This window comes from Passer montanus, unplaced genomic scaffold (assembly GCF_014805655.1).
Source record: "Passer montanus isolate IOZ18808 unplaced genomic scaffold, ASM1480565v1 scaffold80, whole genome shotgun sequence".
NCBI classification, from domain to species: Eukaryota; Metazoa; Chordata; class Aves; order Passeriformes; family Passeridae; genus Passer; species Passer montanus.
This window is the reverse complement of record NW_024373257.1, coordinates 476,339-491,811: the sequence shown is the minus strand read 5'-3', so window position 1 is coordinate 491,811 and position 15,473 is coordinate 476,339. Positions and strand designations below refer to the sequence as shown.

Genomic DNA, 15,473 nt, shown 5'->3' with positions numbered 1-15,473 from the left:
TGGCTTTGTGTGTATCTGATGTTGTCCTTGGACATTGGACTGTCTCTGCTGAGGATCCTGTGCCTGCAGCCAACAGGACTCCACAATTCTTGGGGGAAAGAGGAATGCCCTGCTCTGTAACATTGTATTGCAACTGTGCAAAGGTTTGGGGTGTAGCTGACACTACAGTACAGGGTCTCTTTGTAATATGTCTAGTCCTCTAAAGGACTTAATTAAACAATTAAACTATTGCCACAAGAAATTTTGCAAGCATTTCCTATTTAAATAATGTGCTTCTGTCTGTGCAAGTTTTCCTTTTTTGTATACTAAGGCCTTTCAGGGGAGATGAGACTTCATTCAGTTGCCCAGCATTGTCTTTGTAGTGAACTTGGTGTCCCATGGAGAGCATTTTGTCCTGCACCATCACCCGTGGGGGCTCTCAAGAGGAAGGCTGTTTAACAGCTGTCCTGGCTGCTTAGGCTTGGTAACAACTCTGAGTTCACTCAGCATCACCACAAGTTCTTGTGGTGGTTCCTCCCGAAGTCCTTTTAAATTATTAATGGTGGAGAGTGTAAGTCCTGAAAGAAAAGGATGTTTTAGAGATGACAAGATGCTTTGGCAGTCTTAACTGGGCTAAATTTTTGTTTATTTCAGAGGTAACCTGGACAAAGCCATTGAAATGTTCAACAAAGCTATCAACCTGGCCAAATCAGAAATGGAGATGGCACACCTCTACTCACTCTGTGATGCTGCCTACGCTCAGACAGAAGTTGCAAAGAAGTATGGATTGAAACCACCAACACTGTAAAGAAACAAGGAGGAGATGACCTTCCAAAGTGAAGTTGCCCACTTCAGCCAGCCCTAAAGACGCTGTTGCAGACCATGCTGAATGGTGGAACTTAGTTTTTTCCCGTTCGTGGTGTTGTCATTTGCTACATCTGTTAAATGTTTAGGTGTTGTGGGAGTGGTTGTTCAAGGAAGTATGCAGTGCTGCATCTTGTTCCTTCTGCAGCAGAAACCTTAGAGTGTGTTAAGGGAAATAAAGTTGCAGGGGAACCAAAGGAACATATTTTGGCCATGCAAATAAAAACTTCACACTGGTTCATTTTGGGTGATTATGTTGTGGGCGATTTTTGCTTTATCAAATAATATTACAGCATGTGGGTTTTTTTCCTGTTGATTTTAAAGGTAATACTAGTCAGTGCTGTAAAATAGGTTTTATATCCAATTAATCCTTGAGGGTTGATTTTAATTTTGCAAAAATTAATTTTCAAACTTTAATAATAGAGGGTTTTTTTAAGTCAGTAGATGTGGAGAGGACACCTGTAAATATATGCAAGCATGCACAATCTTCCCTTAAATCCCCTTCCACCCTCTGCATAACTTACTTAGGAATAGTCCTGTGGCAGCTATTAGGGAATTAATTTGGTAGTCCTTATTCTCACCCCAGAAAGCCCTAGAATACTGCATAGGAGAGCTAGGAAAAAGGTTAACTGGGGAAGGAGGTCAGTAACACTGCTTCAGTGTAGACTTTACTGGAAGAAAGAATGTATTCCTGTGCAGCAGTCCTTACTTGAATGTCATGGGAACTTGTTCTGGAGGGTTCAGAGACTTTCAAGAACAGAAAGCACTGCTGGGAGTCAAGCTCCAAAAGGTAAGGTCATGCTTGCATATAATCTTTGTAATCTCTGATGCTTTTGCATAAGTGTAGCAGCTGATAGACTATCTAAATTCTCTTCAGTCTCTAGAGACTGCTGGGTTATGATCTCCTTTTAAGAGCCCCTTGGCAGGATTAAGTGAGATAAGGAACAAAGCATAGGCTCAAACTTCCAATAATGGATTTTCAAACTGCACTCATTTCCTTGTTCTGTAGATCCTGTTTTGTCCAAAATTTCAAATACCATAGAATGGAAGCAATTGTGCTGCAAACAGCAGATGGGCAAATTATGAAACAGTTTTCCTCTCATTAGGAACTTCACAGAGGGCCCTCTTGCTTTGGGTTGATCTTTCTGGTGTGGAGCTCAGTCAGTCCATCTTGCCTTTCCCTGGACTGATGTGGCTGGACAAACCTCATGCAAATGATGTAGCTTAATTTATGCCACTCTGGTTTGGGCTTTTTTCCATCCTGAAATCATAGATTTGTTTGTGGTGAATTGTCTAATGTATTTAACCTTTTAAAGAAATGAATGATGCTGTAGTCAAACTGTCTTCGTCTGTAGTTGTGCCACCATACAGCAGCAGCTTGCATTTTCAATTTGACCTTCCTTTCTCCCAGCAACTACAGTAGAGTATTCAAATGGTGGAGAGTAGAGATAAAGATTTAATCATTATTTTAGTAGCTCATTAGATGATCAGAAATCATAGCACTGGTGATATTGAAGATACGGGAATGTACTGGCAGCTTCTAGGGGCACTGAATGTGACAAGTGTCAAATGTCTTCTCCAACTTCCAATCTCTGCAGCAATTACCTGAGAACAAAAATATGCCAGGCTGATGAGTCCTGTTCTCCGAGAGAGTTTTTATTCGCATGGCCTTATTTACATTGGCATTTTCTCCTCATCACCCCATCTGTACCCCATTCCTTACCCCACCCAATCAGTTAAGGGAAAAAAGCATGTGCTGTCAATTATTAGCATTCCAAATCATCACAGACTTTTGCCTGTTCTTCAACTAGTTTGAAACTGCACTGAAAGGATGCATTGTCTGTAATTTTTTTGTAAATGACATATCACCTGTAAACTGAAAAAATAAATACTACCTTCAAGTATCTCTCTCTGACATGTATAAGAACAGGTTTTGATGAAGGTGTTCTCTGCAGTGGTGAGCTCTGTGCTTATGTTCTAAGTCTAGGAAGAACTGATACTCCTTGTCATCTTCTCTCACTTCAACCTTTAAGAAAGAATGAGGAGGAAATGTGGAATCAACAAATACCATCTCTGCTTGCTTCCATCACCCTCAGAGGTATGATCTTGAGCCCTGAAGATTACAGACAAAAGAAAGTCGAGCAAGGAGGGCTGGGAATCTGAGTAGCTGTGACCCTGTTCATGTGTGCATGCAGGTGCATCCCTGTGATGAAAGGGACTTTTTGTGAATGGCTGATACAGTTGAAGTTTTCTTTTAAGCCAGGTGTGCATGTGAACTTTGAAGTAAGACAAGTATTACTGTTATTTAAAAAAAAAAAAAAGTTGAAATTATGTAGGAAGCAAGTACTGAAGACTTGGATAAAGCCCGTGTATCCTAGAGGGATACTCTAGAGGGATACTTCTACATACAATTGTCTAGCACTTCTCATCATGTATGGACCCTGTTCATGGAGACAGTGCTGTCAGGCACATGGTGTGATTCTTGGGATGTCCTGCACAGGGCCACGGGTTGGACTCTGGTCCTGATGGGCCCCTTCCAACTCAGCATATTCCATGATTCTGAGCTGTGACTTGAATTACCAGGATCTAACTGCAGATGCGAAGGGAAACGGGAACTAACATACTCTGAAAAGTATACTGTAACTTACTCTGAAACTATCAAGAGCAGCTTAGATAAAGCTTTAACCAGCCCAGCAATCTTAACACTGCCCAATCCCTGCCATTTCTTCAAAAACTTAAATTCTTGCAGGCTGAAATTCTGGAACCGTTTCAGGGTTGTTACTGATTAGTTTCCTGTACTTACAGAATACTGGTGCATATGTGTCGTATGGATACCAAAAAGTGCCTGTTTTCTACCAACATAAAAGTTGAGAGTTGGCTGCTTCAAGCACTATGGCTAAGAACTGACAGTGTACTTTTTTAGTGAAATCATCACAAATTCAGTCCCATTTGCATCACTTCTGAGTGCAGCACACTGAAGACCCTACTAACTACCCTACTAAGAGTTGTTCTGATAGGCTGAAAAGAACTGAGCTCATGTCAGCTCTTCAGCTGAGTTCACCAAAGTAGCTTGTAATAGGTTTTCATCCATCCTCTCCATTTGGGATTCTAGGGGAGGAGAGTTCAGACCACAGATTCTGTTACCTGTTGCAAACTGCACTTTACATTTCTCAGATTTAAGTGCTCAGCCCATGAGAGTCCTGCACCACTTTAATCCTCCAAAGGTAGTATTTGTTTACTCCTGTGTGTTGAACAAGTAGAGAGAGGGCAGGGAAAGAGATGAAATAGTTATTATGACTTAGAAGTTGGAGCCCAGCAATGGCCATCATGGATAATATGGGTTGTTGAATATGTGGGAAGCACTAATCTAATGCAGGAGACTCAGCTCAAATGGTAAATTGTTAATTTTTTAATATTTATTTTTCAACAAATAAACCTTCATTTCAGCTTGTGCTCTGTGGCTTGTTTCTTAAAAGTTCCAGTGCAGTATGTACACCAAAATGCAGTGAAAGGTACAGACCAAAAATACCTGCTGATACAGAACGCCACCGAGTGGAATGGTGGGATCTGGCTTTTGAGAGGAAGGATGCGTCAGGGTTTGGCTGAGTGTTTGTTCTTGTTTATAAAACACACATCAAGCTCATTGAAAAGAAGCCAAAATGTTAAAGAAAAAAGCCAAAACAAAACCAAAAACCCCCACAAAACCAAAAAACTGTGGGAAGAGAATTGCTGAACATGAATAAAATGTAAGACGGTTTTGGGGGAAATGTGGTTAGCTAGTGCAAGACAAAACCTTCTCTCCCTCCCATTTCTGTATTTTGAAATCCCTTTTAGCCTTATAGCTGTTTTATGCTGCTGGAAAAGGAAACGCTTATCAATGAAGGCTGGCAAGTTGCTTCTTTTTTCATTCCAAGGAATAAAAAGCATAATTTGTACATTATTTTTATAATAAAAGATGTCTTCCTTCAAAAAAGACACCCCAAAACCAGAAGTGCAACATGCTGGGCTGGTTTGCAGTATTTTAAAGCCGTCTTTCACAAGCAGTTTGTCTCCAGCAAAAGCAGCACAGTAAGGAATGTTTTCTCTGCAGTGGATGGGAGCTGCCCATGGTAGCAATAATGCATTCAAGCATTGGGCAGCCTTCTGGGAGACTGTGGGCAGAAGGACTTAGTGCAGCAGGTTTTCCAACCTGACTCCCCTCAGCCTTTTCCAGGCACTCAGACATTCTATTAAGGAGCAAAGGTGTGGCAATGTGTGAATTACTGTAACAACACAGTAACTCATGTCACTTCAGCAATGAACAGGATTTGCCATAAGGAGAATTTAATACACAGATCCGGACAAAACACATGAACCAAAAACTGTTACAGATTCTTCTACAGGAGCATCTCTGTCTGGCAGCTTCTTGAGGTGTCCTGAGTAGCACAGAGCAGAATTTGGCCTGTTTTGCTCAGTGTGTTAAATTTTAAGCTTCCCAAGTTAGAAGTAGGGCATTCAAGGACCTTGGTTAAGTCATGTACATCTAAAAAGGACAGAGTAAGAAGAATCACGCTTCCAGATTTTCTGACAATTCACTGAAAAATTCATAATACTAAAGCTGACTTGAGAGGGAGTTTCAGAGAACAAGATTTCCATTTCTGTGTTCTACAAAACAGCCCTCAGAAGGTAACTAAAACATTATGATGCATAAAAATCAATGTTAATCACTGCTGTGTTGAACTGATTTCATCTCCATCTTTATCCTAGCTGTAAAATACTATGAAATACTTAAGTATGAGAGGAGATACAAAAGTTATGCTTCAATCATGCTAGAATTGCACCAAGATTTTTGTTACATGGTGGTTTCTTAACTGGCACATTAAGTAGTAAGTTGTCAAGCAACTACTAAGGAAATCCTTCCAAAGATGAAGGCAACAACCATTGTGACAGCAGAACCTTCCCTCTTGACCCAGCTTCACTTTTTCATCTCTACACCATAGAGATCAGAACGCTTCTGGTTTAAAATAGGAATCTGCTGACGTATTTCTGCAAGCTTCTTTAGATCTGCAGGAGAGAAGAAAAGAGTTAAGAGAACAGCAGCCAAAGAAGAAAGCTCCTGACTTGCTCTGAGGTAAGACAGGGAAAATAGCAGCTTTGATGGAGAATGGGGTGGTAGGGCATTGCCAAGTGAGCAGCCAGGGCTGAAGGAAGCCTCAGCTTTGTTCTTTCCTGAGGTGGCACCTTCTCCCCAAGGAAGTGAACTAGAAGGGTACAGCTGTAAAGTACTGTACATAGACCAGTACAGCCAAGTGCTGCTGGTTCTTGCTTTAACCTAGCAAAGGTGGACAAGGCAGAGGAATGCTGCATCATCTGTAGTTGCACGTGTAAGGCCACAGACTTAAAAAACTGTCTCTCCATAGTGTCGTAACCTGTACTCAATTCCCCCCTTACCTATATCTGTGTATACAACTGTTTCCTCAGCCCCAGCTTTGGCTATGACTTCACCCCTGCAAAATTAAGCACATTTGTTCACAGGATTAACACATTGGTTTCAAGGCATCAGTGCAGTTGCTGCTGTTTGTACATAAAGGAGTTCCTACCCTTGATGCCTACAGCTGTAATGACAGGGCTGTCCTAAAAATAACACCATAATCCATAACTCTGGCATGATAGAAATGCGTTCCAGGCTTTATATATGGGACTTTCTATATGTGATATATACATATTTAACATCAGTGTCTTTCAAAGATCAAGAACTGTGGTAAAAGCCACTCTGAGAACCACTGCCTGTGAGCATGCAGCATACCTCAAGGGGAAAGGAACAACCACATTGGCAAAGATGAACACGTTCTCCTTTGAATACCCTACTGGCTTTTAACAGTGTACTTTTACTCTGCATGAACTTCTGAACATGACCATGTCTCCCCCAAGTGTTCTTTCACTGCTTTCATCACATAAAGTTAAAAGCTCACAACACAGACAAAGTTTTCTTACTGTGCCACAGACCTATCAGTAGATTTATCTGAAAGAAAAACAACTGCCTGAAGATTTGGTCACTTTTACCTCCTGTGCACCTGCGTGACTTCTGCCCAAGTCAGAATCTCTCTTCTCTAGCTGAAGACATTCTTCTTGTTCTTTCTTATGTCAAAGCAGTGTTGTTCTTCGAGGAAATGAGATAGTTCTGTGTGAGCTGTTTAAGAGAATTACCCTATGCATAGCACCCTATGCATAATGGACTGAACTTCGGGGACAAGGTGACAAGGTCAGCAGTTTAACTAATGCTTAATCCCAGTACTAAGGAGCATCTTTACTACCAAAATGAATACATACTCAAACTAGTTCTAGTTTACTTCTTGTTTTTTTAGTGTGGCTGTTTTGGATCACGATCTTGAGAATGTAGGCTCAAGTCTCATGTGCTTTGTAAAAAGAATTTGCACTTTTAGCAGTAGATGGAAAAGTAAGATCGAAATGTGACTGTCAACTAAAATTATTTTTTTTTTTTACCAAAGAAAAGGTGGTGTTTTTTATTTTATTGAACTCACCATGGATTTACTACAGTGCTGTGTCCCCAGGCAACATAGGATGCTTTTTCATCTCTAGCAGGAGATACAGTAGCTACATAGAGTTGATTATCAACAGCTCTGTGTTCACAGAAAGATGAAGGAAGGGAGGGAAAAAGTGAGAAGAATTGGTTTTTATAATACCATTTAATTAAGCAGAAGAGAAAGAACTCATTCTGAAGAACAACCTATTTATCCTCTAAATGACTAGCCCAAACTGTGAATGATACAAAGGTCAGAGAAAGAAGAGCCTGGAAAGAGAAGTCTCTAGCACCTGGCTCCAGGGTTAGTGCATAGAATATCATGTAATTCACAGGCTCATTCAGTATGTAGCAAAATTGATTGAAGCTGACCAAATGAATAAGCAATACTGCATTCAGGAATCTCAGTCTATTTCCATCTGAAATTAGAGCACTTTCCAAAAGGTTACTGGCTCTTCTCTCTATAATTTGTGTGTGAAGGGTGCTTATAAAGCCATGGGAAAGGGTCATTGAAAGGGCATAGCAGGGGCGGGAGGGAGTAAAGGCCAAGAATTTCCTGCTTTTCTCCTTGACAGTAAAATAATTTGGGTGTCCCATGCAAGGCTTGAAGGATGGTACAGCTCCAATGGCTGAGTGGCCCTGCAGCACCACTTCTGACACACAAGCGTCATTTGGAACACAAGAAAGTTCAGTTCCATGCACCAAAACTCCTCTAGAACAGGGGAATAAACTTTGCTGTGATCTTACCTTCCCCTTTGTAAGAGTTCCCAATGAGCAGGTCCTGTTGTCATGTTAAAAGCCCCTGGATATATCAGCAGCTGGCAACCTTTGTTAAGAGACAATTAGAACCTAAGCATCATCAAGGGGAAAATGTTTACCCTAGAGTGGCCCTTCACACTGAAACCCAAGGTGAGATTTCTTTCCATACTTCCCAGCCTCTGCCCAGAATGGAACCAAACAGAGCCTGTCCATCCCTAACAGGTTACTTCAGCCAGGAGCTGTGGTGGGGATACCCCAACTCCATCACTCCACCACCACATGGGGATCAGGAAGTGATGGTTTACTCCCTGAGAGAAGTCACTCATCTGAGTAAAAGTCTTGGCCACAGGATGCATTTTGTGTTACTGGGCAGGGATAAGAATGCCTGATCACATGGATCAAGGAATGCCTTGATCACATGGATCAAGGAATGCCTGATCACAGGGATCACCCAGCACGGACCCCCCAGAACCAACCCTGCCCAGCCCTGGCCTTAGGGCTGCCCAAGCTCCCTTAGGTGACCCAGCCTCACCTTTCTGGCCGTAGATTTGAGCCATCTCAGCAAATCTCATATCATAGCAGATGCCCAGGCCCACTTTGCAGTATGCTGTTCTCAAAACACAAGAGACAGAAGTCAGATCACTGGCACAAGTACACAAAACAAGCACAAGACTCCCTGTAGCCATCCAGCCAACTGTTATTTTACATGGCTTGCAGCAACATGAGGAGCTATAATTAAATGTGTGCCCAACAAGCACTGGCTATTGTTGGGGGAGAATTCATGCCTCATGAGGACAGAAAGAGTCTGAGAAGCAGTCTTATCTACCCATTAAGAAAAGTCATTTCCACAAAATCATGTTGTATTAGGTCTTTGTGTAACATATTCCTCTCTCATTTAGCTGCAATTTTTTCAATTTTTTTTCAATAAAAGAAAACACTCCCTGCTTTTCATGGAGTAAAAATAGTCATGTACTTTCTTACAGCATGCACATTGCAAGGAGGAGAAAGTGACTGTGGCAGACAAGACTCTTTGGAGAGCTCAGTTAACAGACTGTGGCAGCTTTTGAGCAATATGGGGTGGGGAGGAGTAGATATTTTGCTTTTTTATCTGAGGTGGTTGATTCAAGAAGGCTGGAATGGGATTCCTGATCTAGTTAATTGTCTCCATTATTTTATCATCCTCACATGAAGCAATGTACCATTGTAGCTCTTAGATACTTTGTTTTCTAGGCCATGTTTTATAAGAACAATTTTCAAGCTGTAACTGCTATAAAAAATACCATCACTTCCCTCTAAAAAAATCAATAGGACCATTCTTTAATTACGGCAAGCAGGGTGACATATGTTTCAACCCTCTGTACTCCTCTGTCCTTTTGCAACCACACTGCGTTTTCAAAAGTTTCAGAAGTGACCCAAACACTTGAAGCAAACTTAAACTATATTTGTCATCCAATGCCCAATCTGATAGTCCAAAAATCCACTGCCGGAATGAAGGAGGGGGAAGAGAACTGTAGAGTGACTGTAATGTTACTGTAGTAGAGCTCCTTAAAGAGAGAGCCTACTTTATACTCACGTGTGTCAAACATGGAGAAACTATTCCCTGGACTCAGTGTTTCAGACTCTTTGAACTGTATCTTCCCAGGAACATTAATGTCAAACAAATGAACCTGCAATTATACTACGATTAACAACATTTACTAACAATTTCTCTGTTTGGTATTTGAGCTATTTAGGCATGTGTTTTCTACTGTTATCTAGACTACTCTTTTGTCAGGATCCAAAGTAAACATTGCTTAAGATTGTTGGATCCCCCAAAGATTATTTAAAGTATTTTCTTCTATACAGAAATATACATGTCTAAAGTTGAAAATACATGCAAAACAGCTAGATGTCTTGACCTAATGATTTGTCTCTAACATTTGAGTCTCATTCCTGTAAAATTTCTCAAGAAAATACCATTACTTCAGCTATGCAGCTGCCTCTGAAGGCCTGCAGCTGCCTTCATTTCTCCCTTGCAGTGGAAGATGCTGTTCCTGACTGGAGCTTCCTAACCACAGAGCTGGTTTTACTTTATTATTTGTTCATACTTAGCACAAGCCTGCACCCATTCTATGAGCAACTCCTGGGCTTGCAGACAGCTGTGCTGTGACAGGTGGAAGGCAACAGAGGTGATCTAGTAAGCAATGCTAATGCAGAATCAGCAAACAGAATAAATTAATATCTGCACCACCTGATTTGTTCCAAGTAACCCTGCAGTATCTTTTTGGTTTAACCTTAAAAGAAATAAGCTGCTGTTCACTCATGGAGTGATCCCTGTGTGCACAGTCCCATGAACAGAAACTGGGGCTAAGAATGACAGAACAGATGAAATAATTTGTGCAACACTGCTGAGAAAACTTTTAATAACAATATTCTGCCATCTTACCTTCCTATGCTTTGCCAGAAGAGCACCATCAGGCCCAAAGACAGTACATGTATTATAGAGCTTTCCACCATCCTCTTCTGGAATGGATCCTTTGTAAAGGCAAGAACAGAGATTTCCCCCACTGTATTATTTATGTAATTTTGATCCAATGGCAGTAATAGACACTGCCCATTTTTTCCACAGTGAGATGGTCACTAAGAGTAAAGTACCTCCAATGAGATATATGCTGCACTCCTTTGCAACTTCTGACAGCTTTTGTGTTGATTCCCCAGGGATCTTCTCTGCATACTCCTTAAAGTATTGGGTTCCATACGGAGAATTAAAGCATTCCTAGAATTAGATGGGGGAAAAAAAGAAACTAAAATCCAGTAACACCAATACAGTAAGATGTACCTAACTTTTCCAGCTCCTCTCTAACCATGTTCTCAAACAACCTTCGGTTACAGTAGTTCAGTTTATAGGAGATCAGTAAGTGAACCAGACTTGAACAATTGTTGAAAATACAACAGGTGTGTTTGTGGAGTGCATGCCAAATAGAACAAGAGCTAAGACTATCATGCAAGCTGTAAAAATAGCACATTCACTGCTCTGGGCTTAGCAAGAACACAAGGGATGTTCACATCAGAATGAGGAGCCAAGTTCTACACAGCTCTCATTTGACAAGTTACAAGCTCAACAGATCCTCTCAAAACTGCGAAATGCTCATCCACAGCCCATGATTTCTTCATTTTGAAAAGGACATTTGCAAAGGCATGCATTTCTCAAAATTACTTATTGTTTTGCTAAAACAATCCTTCAAACATTATCTCCTCACAACTGAACAGTGTCCTCCACCTCAGGCCCTTGTTAAAGATTTGCCATCCCTTTAGAACCAGGCATGCAATCTTTACACAGTCAGATTAGTAGAGTAGTTTAGATGCCCAAAATAGGTGGGCCAGTGGTATTTGAGATTGCCAAGAGATGAGGAACTTTCACTCTGCATTACACTTGCCAGCTCTGTGAGGACGTGAGACACTCCACCCAACACTTTCTTGGACCCTGAAGGAGTACAGCTGGAGGCCACAGATAGGCTATCAAACTGTGTAAGCAACTTCTCTTCTGTGAGAAAGGGACTCCCAGCCCAGACACTTCCATTGTTCCCTTTGCTCATCAGAAGTGACAAACACACCTCCACCCCCACAAAGAAAAAGGAGAGGGGAAAAAATCAAACTGTGACTAGCACAATAAACACTTCTGCTTTATCTGCTCAAGCAAACTTCTTAACAACTAAGGTAGGTTCCACTGAAGTGGAACAAATGAATCCAAGCTAGAAAGGGTTTTTTCCCCCCTATACAGGGCACTAGGCCAGCTAACTCACAGCACAACATGTAGATGGAAGAAGCAGGAAGGGAAATCTCTGCAGGCTGCCAAAATGAGCTTCCCAGGCTTTTGAAATCTGGGCTGAACTTCAAAGAAGTGAGAGCAAAGCCAGCTGCCTCCATCTTCATATATCCAGTGTGAGTTACTTTATTTTATATGAAGTAATTAAAACAAAAAACAGACCCCCAAAGAAACAAAACAATGGAAAGACAATATTTCATGCCCATGCCAATGTCTATACAAAATATATCTCCCAAAAGTCTGTGAAATGCCTTGCCTATGTTCCACAACTTGTATTCTAAAAGCATAAATCTTTGGCAGCAAAGTGAGTATCTCAGCTAAGTAAGTCTGGAAAATTCAATGCTTGTACACATGATGAAGCCAGTAATTAATAGTAATCTCTAGGCAGAACACTGAATGGTCACATTTGCAACACAAGAACCACATTAGCACAGAGGACCAGGGAAGGTTGCTCAATGCTTCCCCCATGACAACAGGAGAGAAAACATTCTGTTTTTGTGTAAAACTGAGACCCGAAGTTCACCCAGAGATGAACTTTGCACTCCTGTGTCAGAAGTACAGGAGTAACACAAGTTCCCCCATGAAGAGAGGAGAAAAGCTCAGAGCTGCACTGGGAAGCCCACCCTGTTGTCAGCACACCCACTGTGTGAAAATTCAGCCAAATAATTATGACTAAAGTGCAAAAAGCAAGTCAGAAGTGATTGATCATTTTAAGTGGCTATTTATGTTTCCACACATGGAAGTCTTAAGAGAAATGTGTCTTAATCATAATACAGCCACAAAAGACCAGCTAGAAATATGTTTTAAGTCTATTTTGTTTCTCATGTGTCTGGAATGTTTACAGCAAGGAAAGCTAATGTGTACCCTCTTTCTCCTTCATGTCAACATTCTTTAGCTGAAAATTGCCTTTTTTCTACACTTCTTCAACAAAGATTCAAACTACAGCATTACTGACCTGAATTCAGAATATATCAGTGAAGGCATTGCCTAGGATTTAAACCAGCAAAAACTTTACCAGAATCTTACACTACAAAAAAGATCAACCTGGTTTTTGTTTCCCTTTTCACTCCCACCTCTTAGTGTGCTACCAGCTGCGACCCCTGGGATTTTTTAGCTTTCAGTTTTATTTTGAAGCTTCATACAGCATCTAAGCTATCCAGGGAGGAAGAGGAATATATGTTGCATTAATAACACTAGAAAGAGGTTTTGAAGGGTTTGAAGCACAAGGGTTAAGTAGGCCATGATCTTTACTCACAGGCAGAGCCACGAGTTTTGCTCCTTTAGCTGATGCTTCTCTCACCAGTCCACAGGCTCGCTGGAGATTATCTGATTTAACAGCAGATACATGGAGCTGGATAAGAGCAAGGCGGAAGGCTGATGGCAGAAAAGAAAAAAAATGTTCATCAGAATTCCCACAGGAAACTCTTCCAAATTTGAATTCAGTAACAAGCACTGAAGAAAACAAATGAGTTAATATACAGACATCTGCACAAACCACTACCAACTCATTCTGCAGCCTCTCTCTTACCACAGGGAGAGCAGTGAAACCCAGGACTGTCAAAGGGAGCCACGCATGGCCACCTCCCTGCAAAGATCACAGAGCTCACGTGCCAGCAACACCCAGCCCATGTCCCAGGGGAAGGAACCAGGTCACAGAAAGGGAGAGCACAGGTCCCCCCAGCCCCTCCTTCCCAGGCTGTGTGCACTGTGGGAGCCCATCTTCTTGGACTGGATAACACCAAAGGACTGGATAATCCCCAAAGCACCAAATAAAGGAATTGTTTGCTTTTATGCCTAAATTCACACCTAGTTTTGGAAATGGCTACGAAAATCAAGGAAGGTTAACATCTTTCCTGATCACTTCTTAGCAAACTGGTTTCTGGCCAACTTGCAAGTGTTATTAACAGCTTCTACTCCCACTAAGCAGGATATAAAACTGCAGGCTCTCCAAGCAGCCAAGTTTTGTGCACACCCCTTGTATTTCCTTCCATGAGTCTCTGAGTACCCCAGGTTGTAGGGAAACACACCCTGATCATCACCAGGTAGAACTGTTTTCTTTAAAACAAACACAAACCAACCAACCAACCAATCCTTTCTGGCTTTATAAAAAAAAAGTATCCCAGTTTCACCTCTCCTGTCTGGGGGAAAACTCCCCCATCATACATTCAAAGATCACAAGAAGAAAAAGACAAAGCTGGAAGCAACACAGTCCCAGTGGTCAGGGAAACTGGAAAAGCTGATTCAAGTGAAGATGAGACTGGATCCGGAGCAGTTGGCTGAAAATTGCCTTTTTTCTACACTTCTTCAACAAAGATTCAAACTACAGCATTACTGACCTGAATTCAGAATATATCAGTGAAGGCATTGCCTAGGATTTAAACCAGCAAAAACTTTACCAGAATCTTACACTACAAAAAAGATCAACCTGGTTTTTGTTTCCCTTTTCACTCCCACCTCTTAGTGTGCTACCAGCTGCGACCCCTGGGATTTTTTAGCTTTCAGTTTTATTTTGAAGCTTCATACAGCATCTAAGCTATCCAGGGAGGAAGAGGAACATATGTTGTATTAATAACACTAGAAAGAGGTTTTGAAGGGTTTGAAGCACAAGGGTTAAGCACTGCTCCCTTTGCCACTCATCAGGAGAGAGACTTTTACTGTTGGCTCTATTGAGCAAACAAAGCTCATCTGATATTCTGAACAGATGTAACCACAGGTTCCAGACCCACCGAGATAATCTCACCAGGGATCTGTCAAAAACTTCCCAGCATTTGTGGAATGTGTTTTAATTCAGCCACTTAAAAGATTTACATTTCAGAGTTAAAAAAAAAAAAAGGCACTAGAAAAAAAAACCCCCATCATGTTTAAAACACCAGGAAAGGTAATTAAGGTAATTAATATTCTTTCCCTATATATAAATATAACATTATATGCCTCAGGTTTGAAGTTCGATAAGGCACAAAACAGAGGCTCAGCCACAACAGAACACACGTATTTGTGCCACAGTTTCGTTTACAAACATTCAGATGTGGAAGCAATAGAAATGCAGAGAAATGTGCAGCAGTGCTGTGGAGAGAGACCTCTGCTCCCAGCCTTGATCAGCTGGGACCCAAAAACCCAAAACCTTTGATAAAAGCAACTCTCAGGATAAATCTAAAGCAGTGTAGGCCACAACCAGGTAAAAGCGCAACGGAGTAAAATAATGGTTCATATTTGTACCACTACACTACAGAACATGCTTGTTTTTTTTGTTTCAGAGCACCGGCAGCGAAGCACGCCCGGTTCGCTCGCGTTTCTGCAGGAGCTGATCCCGCAGGGCGAGCACTGCATCCCGGTCTGCGCCCAGCGCAGCTCCCTCCTCCCCGCACTATTCCACCGGCTGTGCCAGCGCCTAGCACCGAGGCCCTTCCCGGTCTCACCGGGGCCGGGGGACACCCGGGACAGCGGCCCCCGGGAGGAGAGGGACGGGACAGGCTCCACTCACACGCCATGGCTGCGCCGGCCGCGCGCATTCCCGGCCCGCATTCCCGGCACCGCCCGGGCGGGCGG

General features: G+C 41.9%; 2 protein-coding genes across 2 annotated transcripts in view; one reads left to right on the top strand and one right to left on the bottom strand.

Moving 5' to 3' along the window:
* TOMM70 (translocase of outer mitochondrial membrane 70) overlaps positions 1 to 4,295 on the top strand; it is a 24,854-nt gene extending 20,559 nt beyond the window's left edge. The window contains exon 12 of the mRNA XM_039732826.1: positions 634 to 4,295. Within this exon, the coding sequence (XP_039588760.1) occupies positions 634 to 787 (154 nt within the window). The 3' untranslated portion in view covers positions 788 to 4,295. The remainder of the gene's footprint in view (positions 1 to 633) is intronic.
* NIT2 (nitrilase family member 2) lies at positions 4,230 to 15,473 on the bottom strand. Its single transcript, XM_039732834.1, has 10 exons — positions 15,409 to 15,473; positions 13,183 to 13,301; positions 10,757 to 10,877; positions 10,548 to 10,636; positions 9,696 to 9,789; positions 8,655 to 8,729; positions 8,111 to 8,189; positions 7,365 to 7,463; positions 6,274 to 6,329; positions 4,230 to 5,886 (listed from the first exon to the last, which is right to left on the bottom strand). Exons 1-10 carry the CDS (start codon positions 15,434 to 15,436, stop codon positions 5,798 to 5,800), a joined length of 849 nt encoding a protein of 282 aa, XP_039588768.1. The 5' UTR covers positions 15,437 to 15,473; the 3' UTR covers positions 4,230 to 5,797.

Excerpts from the sequence above, each read along its gene's own strand:
- NIT2 (XM_039732834.1), bottom strand. The coding sequence starts at position 15,436 with ATGCGCGCGGCCGGCGCAGCCATGGCGT. Across the intron at positions 13,302-15,408 it reads GGCCGGCGCAGCCATGGCGT|CCTTCCGCCTTGCTCTTATC; the intron begins GTGAGTGGAGCC and ends TTCTGCCATCAG. Across the intron at positions 5,887-6,273 it reads AGTTGTATACACAGATATAG|ATCTAAAGAAGCTTGCAGAA; the intron begins GTAAGGGGGGAA and ends TCTCTCCTGCAG.